The sequence below is a fragment of the Primulina tabacum genome, chromosome 15, assembly GCF_025594145.1.
Source record: "Primulina tabacum isolate GXHZ01 chromosome 15, ASM2559414v2, whole genome shotgun sequence".
Lineage (NCBI taxonomy): Eukaryota > Viridiplantae > Streptophyta > Magnoliopsida > Lamiales > Gesneriaceae > Primulina > Primulina tabacum.
This window is the reverse complement of record NC_134564.1, coordinates 5826396-5833656: the sequence shown is the minus strand read 5'-3', so window position 1 is coordinate 5833656 and position 7261 is coordinate 5826396. Positions and strand designations below refer to the sequence as shown.

The 7261-nt window shown below is 36.2% G+C and overlaps 1 protein-coding gene across 1 annotated transcript; it reads right to left on the bottom strand.

The window, feature by feature from the left end:
• Positions 1-227: 227 nt before the first annotated feature.
• LOC142527925 (beta-galactosidase 13-like) lies at positions 228-5125 on the bottom strand. Its single transcript, XM_075632920.1, has 19 exons — positions 4819-5125; positions 4626-4721; positions 4384-4496; positions 4213-4279; positions 4045-4137; positions 3818-3961; positions 3606-3700; positions 3420-3525; positions 3233-3317; positions 3038-3156; positions 2799-2966; positions 2533-2711; positions 2333-2442; positions 2133-2242; positions 1594-1701; positions 1403-1507; positions 1178-1323; positions 727-1069; positions 228-633 (listed from the first exon to the last, which is right to left on the bottom strand). Exons 1-19 carry the CDS (start codon positions 4996-4998, stop codon positions 487-489), a joined length of 2514 nt encoding a protein of 837 aa, XP_075489035.1. The 5' UTR covers positions 4999-5125; the 3' UTR covers positions 228-486.
• Positions 5126-7261: the final 2136 nt, after the last annotated feature.

Below are 7261 nucleotides of genomic sequence, written 5' to 3'. Positions count from 1 at the left end.
TGATATAATGAAAAATAAATTATTTAAAATAAATACGTAAAAACATACCAACTTCATATATGTGATTAATATCAATTTAAAAAAATTATAATTTGTGTTTTTATTAATTATATTAACTAATTTTATCTCAAATAAAATCGCTTTTAGCATGTACATATATATGTGTATGTTTGTATATGTGTTATCAACTTTATTGTTGTAATACATGCCTGGAGCATGATAAAAGCTAGATAATGTTTATTCTTTATTCTCATAAACATAAAGCAATGTATTGGGAACAATTAACGCATTGAATATTGATCATATTTATAGCACTGGATCGATGATCTTCAATCACGATTCTAATTGACAAGCACAGACAACACGGTTGTCAACTTTCTTGATGCTACCAAAGATTGCTCTATGCTACTTAAATGGATGGAATTAATAAAATGAATCAACAACACCTGCCATTTTTTCATGCAAATTACATAGATAGAGAGCGAGTCAAGCACTGCTCTTCTTTGACTTTGAGTGTGCGCATCTGACTTGGATCGCAAGTGTCTTGGCGATATCAGGGCAAGAATCATTGTCAGCATCAACGAGCACTTCTCTTTGAAATGGAATCGTGCACTCGGTCTTGCCCAAGCATTGCTGTTCAAACCACAAATTAGTGAGTGCACACAATCATCAACGGGATACACGAGGCCGAAACATTAGAGTATGTCGTGAGAGAAAAATTTATACCTCTTCGACAACTTTGTGAGCTTTGGAGGAATCGCATTTCCCCCGTACAAAAGCACCGCATGCGCCTTCAGCCTCTCCGAAGCTCACGAATTCAACGGTACTGATGACTTTCTTGTCCGGGCAGGTCAGGTGAGCTGCCTTCACAGGATCCACCACCGCTCTAAATTGGTTGTTTTTCCTTTCCCATGTCTTTATGTGAGGTGGGTGGTACTCTGTGATCACACTGCATATTGTGTCTCTGTTCACTGTCAAGATTTCTATATTATCTGGGTTCCCTCCTGTCTCTTCGAATATCACCAACAGATTCCCCTTTGGCTTCAGGTATGATCTTGGGATATGGTACCTGAAAATTCGAGTAGAATCTTGAAGTGGTTGATGCTGTAAAATATAACCATCCATTCTTGTTTATGGGACATGGACACGCACTTGCATTGCGTGGGAGAAAACTTACTCTTCTTGAGTGGGCTTATCAATGGCTGAGAGGTAAGAAACCCAGTATCGGCCAATGCTTTGGCCGTTGACCCAGATCATTCCCTTCGCCATACTCGTCATTCTGATAGCAACTGGGCTGGTACCTTCCGGGGCATTGAAATATCCCTGTCCAGTCGAAAGAAAATATCGTGTAATTTTTGTTCTTTTCTTGAACTTTGTGGTTTTTCTATTGATAATCTGTTACCTTGTACCAGGTGACGGCTCCACCGGGCCCCTTAGAAGGCAGCCATTGGACCTTGCTGGATCCTTCTTCTGAGTATAATTGCATCTTCTCTCCAGCTACACCAACCTGGACATTTATTTTCTCAACTCGATTTTGAAGTTGCGAATGAATTGCATAAACTCTACATGTCTAACTCATCACTTGTACGTTACCCGTTGGCCCCAGTGATTCATAGTAATATCAAGAGTTCCAGACATTAAACCCTGTAGTGTGACAGCTCTTGGCCCTGCAAACCTCCTCTCCATGTATGCTCCACTGTTCTGCGTTTCGAATTAAATTTAATTTTCTTAGAAAAACTCCTTGTTAAGAAAAATACATTGATTAAACATGAAGAAAAGAACTTTAATTCAAAAACTAACATATTTGATGGAAAAACCCAATATATTAACGAGTCAATCCATAGCTATTAGTGTATTCAATGGAAGACAAGTAGTTTGCCCACAACTTATAAAAGGCCAACGTCCACAACAGCTCATTTTCGAGGAACATATCTCGATTCAGCGTCTGAGATGCTGATATGATAAGGTTGTCAATATTGATTTCATGATAGTTCTTTCACTACCGTGTCGATAATGAACAAATGTATTGATGTTAGGACACTTAGAAGAGTCGAAACCAGAAAGACTGGTTTATCAGATCACTTTATATTTACTTGTTGAGAGATGTGGACGCCATGTAACTAGTAACTTACAGGGAAACCAACTGTCATGGCCAACAGTGTGATATCGTTAACTCCATGCTTCAAGTTTATAGCCTTGCTGAAAACATGGCTCTTTTCAATGTTGCTTCCATGCCCGAATCCTAGAAAAACAATAAAGAAATCCTTATTGATGGAAGTACTTTTATTTTCCGCAAAGAAATATAATAACTACTGGTTTCACATTAGATTACCAACGTATTCGCCATTGACGAACGCAAGCAAAGCATGTCCAAGACTTGCAATCTGAAGGACTGGAAGGATATCAGCACGCATTGGCAAGTCACGACTTTCAAATGAGATGCTACACAATTTCAACAATAAAGATCAACTCTTTTTCTTCGAACATAAAAGCATACATTCATTTCCTTGTGTACTTTTTATGAATGCATACCTGGTGCTGTACCAGGCATAATCTGATGTATCTCTTGTAAAGGCGTACAATTCCTTAGGCGTCTTGCTCTTTACTTCCATGTCCTTGATGCTTGGAATGCTTTCCTTGTACATCTCCCATTTTGTGACCTTTGCTTTCTTTGATGCGTGGAAATTTCTTGAACTATGCTGTGCAACAACCTGCAGATGTATTGAAGAGGAGAATCAGGAGTCCTGAAATTAAACATTTCATAGCAAAGAGCACAAAATCATTCGAGTTTCTTTTACCGTTTGAGTGTTGAAAACGACAGTCTTGCAATCAGGGAGGATGCTGATGGAATCAGCAGGTAGGTAATAGTCCACGCCCCTGAAGTTGATTGTTGCAGGTGCCCTGGTGTGGTTATTAGTCAAGAACGCAGCACAGATGTTTGTCCCTGGCTTCTCGTAAGTCGTGATCTGAAAAGAGAAATGGGTGGTAAATCAATGATCCGACGCAAATTGGCACGTTGTGTCTCGAGTTTGTTTACCTCAAGATTCGGGCTGATTTTTTGAACGTGTTGAGTTCCCCAAAGCAAAGGCTTTTTGCTCAATCTGAAAGCCCTGTGCATGTCTCTCAAATGACCAAATTTAGGCTCCCTCTTCAAACCTATAAACAGAGAGACAAGTTAAGTGATCTCCTTTCTTGAATCAGTTCCCTTTTATTCAACTCTCTGTCTGATTACCATATTCATCTAGTGGAGCTTCATCATAGTAACGAGTGGTCACGAAAGATGAACTTGTTCTGCCAAAATTCGTTCCACCATGGTACTAGGAAAAGTTACAACAGCTTCAGCATCAAGATTTTATTCAAAAAAGAGCAATTATTTTTTTTAAATTTTGGAATATGATACCACATGATAATATTCATACCATGTAGTAGTTGTTGAGGGTACCATTCCTTGCAAAAAACCGAGCAACAGCAAATGCTATATCTTCCGCTGCTCGCATGGATGGAGAGTCTCCAAATACTCTATACCTGAAAACCAATTTGTTTTAGTGAATCACGCAGCTTCAATGTTGAGTGATTCGAGCTTGTCTAAGGCTTCAACAACTTACTGTGCAGTCCAGTTCTCAGTCCAGAGTGAAGGCTTGTTAGGGCCATTTGGACCAGGGAATGTGTCTCCGCACTGTCTTCCGTTGCAAGTACTAATCTGAAGAAACAAAAGAAGAACATCGTAGAAACAAAGAACCAATGACACTAAATTAATGTTCCATTAAACACACACAAAAGGGTAAAAAAAAGGATAAAGTTTCAAGCAGAAACATACCACTGTTTGTGGGGCATCCCTTTGCTTGCACATGACCCAGGGGATGCCATTGTATAAACCAACAGCCATATCTGCTGCCCATTTGACATATTTCAACCCTGCTTCCTTATATGCTAGCTGGACGTTGTTATACTCGTTTTCGATCTGCATTGTAATGAAATGGTGAATTAATGATATTCATTCAATTCGTGGAATGAATTTATATGATAGTAAATAAGGAAACATACTTGTGCCATGATAATAGGACCTCCCTGATCAGCAAAAAGTTTCTCTTTTTTCATCAAGTTAAGGACCATTTCTGTGTACTGCTTCATGTGGAACTGCATTTTGAAATCATGAGTCATATTCCATTGTTAAAGAAGACAAAACAAGGCGCGCTATGCTCGAATAGTTACCATGAAAGGTTCATTATAGGAGCGGAATGTGATGTTGGGAACCTCTTTTAGCCAGTATGGAAATCCTCTGTGAAGGAACAAGATTCATACATGAATTTTTTGAAATTTTTTAATTTGAAGTGAGTAAGTTGAGCAAAATCTGAGGTTATCATTTGTTGAAATAATTAGTACCCCATGTTCCATTCGGCCTCAACATAGGGTCCAACCCTGAGGGTTACCCACAACCCATGCTCCCAAATCAATTTGATGAATTTCACCACGTCATAATTCCCTTCAAAATTGAACTGCAACACCAAGAAACAAGAATATTAACACCACAAACGTAAGATTCCTGGAAAAGAACCCTAAACTAATCAAGAATTCTACCATTTTTCAAACCAAGAAAAGGGTACTGTTTTAATCGGATTATTCACCTGTCCTTGAACAGGCTCATGAATGTTCCAAAACACATACGTCTGTATCACGTTCAGCCCACCTTCTTTAGCCTTGAGTATCAGATCAGTCCACATCTAGATACATTATACACACATAATCTTCAATCTAACAAGGCCCCCTTATATCCATGTATTAAATTACATACAATGAACTTAATCAATCACTGCATACCTCGGGAGTGCTCCGCGGATAATGAATGGAACCCGAAAACAGCAACTCCCGGCTCCCATTTATGATCATGGAGCGCCCGTCATAAGTCACGACGGGTCCGCCCTTCTTCTTGTGGCCATAGACATTGGCCACCAGCACAGAAAAGAAGGCAAACAAGAGTATTCTCTTGACCTGAACCATCTTTTTGTATTGCAAGTATCTTCTGACGAGCTTCGTTTCGAATATTATTGGATGAATTAAGCTATTCCCTCGCTCTCTCTATGCAGAGGAGGTGGGGTGGGTCGGGAGATGTGTAGAAGAATCCATGCAGAAGGAAAAGTAAATAGAGAAAGGCCGAGGATAAATATAATGGCCGGGAGGATGAGTCGGGAGATGTCTGCTATTTTTGGAAATGAGAGCGAGTTTTGCGATCGATTCAATGGAGCAAATTTTACGAATTGTCGATGGATTTTAGGTATTACACGTGTCGTATTTTGTGAGACGGGTCTCTTATTTGGGTCATCCATAAAAAAATATTACTCTTTATTGTGAATATCGGTAGAGTTTACCCGTCTCACATATACAGATTCGTGAGACCGTCTCACAAGAGACCTACTCTTTAAATATTTGCATCAATTTTTAAATTTCATTAAATCTATACTTCGTTTTCTATTTTCTAAAATTTTTAGTTTTAAATTGGTTTTTTAGTATGATGTATAATCAAGTTATTTGATTTGTATTTTAAATAATTATTCGAACCATTTTACTCATTAATTTTAATCATTAATTACATATAATAACGTTTCACACATCACACCAATAAGATATTTGTATATGCATAAAACGATTAGGAAAGGGATATTTAAAATGTTAAAAAAAATAACTTAGTATTTTGAAAACTGGTAAAAAAAATTAGTTGGTGTCTTAATTGACTGGTTGAAAATTATTTTTATATATTATATATAGATATAGAGTTAGAAAATCGCAAATAGTGCTTTGATAGGCAAGAAATCAGTACTTTCTATTCTGGTCAACAGATAATGGGCAAAATTCGTGATTGTTCATCATCCATGCAGTTAGATATTTAGAAATGGGTTGAATGAACACTTTAGCCTTTTGCAATCTTTTGAATATAAATTATTTCTTTAATTGAACTGATCATCAAATCTTGTTGGTCGATATAAATCAGTCAACTAATGATAGTGTGGAATTAGACTGAAATATAGATTGAATACTAATGATTGAGATAGTGTAAAATCTGAATAGATAATAAAATATAACATACAATTTTTATGGATGTTCGAAGTCTTCAAATGATCCTACGTCGCCCCTTCTATCTCAATGATAGGTTTTTCACTAAAAGACTTTGATGTATTACAACGGATTGTAATAGTCCACTTCAGTTAGACTTATATACTGCCAAATTGAAACTCTTAGTTTTTCAATACCTTACAGTAAATAACTGAATTGCTCTTAAAGAGTAGACTGAATGCTATAAATAAATGCAATGAAATAAGAGCTTGAGTATGCGATTTATAAACTGAGAATTGCTTGAATAAATATCGCAACCGATTGATGATTGTAGATAGTTTGTCCAGTGTGTTTTTACCAATCTTCTTTAACTGAATCGATCAGCTATATATAATATCTGATTCTAACAGTCATATTGAATGTATTTAATAACTAATATATGCTGAATCGTCGTTTAGTCTAAGTAGATTAACTTTATCTGATAGTAGTACGAAGTATCATACTGCTATGCTCTGTTTCATCTATTCTGCTTTGGTACGAACTGTCAGTCTATCGGTTGATACTACAACTGATGACTGTGACTAACTGATAAGGAGTCAACTGATCGATAGATTAGTTAACCTAGGTCAACATCAGTTTTAACTGATGGAATTTCAGTTTCAAATACTTCAATTGATAAAAGTTTTTCCTGTTCAGTTACGTGAAGTTTTCGGTTATAATTAACAATTCGTTTACTGAACCTCATGTCATCTGTTTTAAGACTTATTTATTCTCAATCCATTTAATCCCGATAAATCTTTTTTCAGTTATGATCTTATGGTTACGTCCGATCAGTTTGATTCTTCAGTTCTCTTGCGAATTTATTTGTCAAACTCTGAAACTCATAATATTCCAACAAATTAATTGGCCAATTATTAACTTATTATGAATATTAGAAAAACACACATCTTATTATTATTATCGGGTTAATTACATATACCACCTTTGAAGTTCGTCATAATAACAAAAAAAATACAAACTATATTTAAATATTACATATATATCATTTGAAATTTGTTAAAAATAACAACCAAATATGGTAACTTCTAATATTACATACACCCAAGTTTTTTTTATTTTTCTTACATTTAATATCTTAAAAATGTAAAATACAAACAAATCTAATAGTGTAAAATTTAAGATAAATACAAACTTGATGAGTGTTTGTAATTTT

Excerpts from the sequence above, each read along its gene's own strand:
- LOC142527925 (XM_075632920.1), bottom strand. The coding sequence starts at position 4,998 with ATGGTTCAGGTCAAGAGAATACTCTTGTTTGCCTTCTTTTCTGTGCTG. Across the intron at positions 4,280-4,383 it reads GAGGCCGAATGGAACATGGG|AGGATTTCCATACTGGCTAA; the intron begins GTACTAATTATT and ends GTTCCTTCACAG. Across the intron at positions 3,157-3,232 it reads AGCTCCACTAGATGAATATG|GTTTGAAGAGGGAGCCTAAA; the intron begins GTAATCAGACAG and ends CTCTGTTTATAG.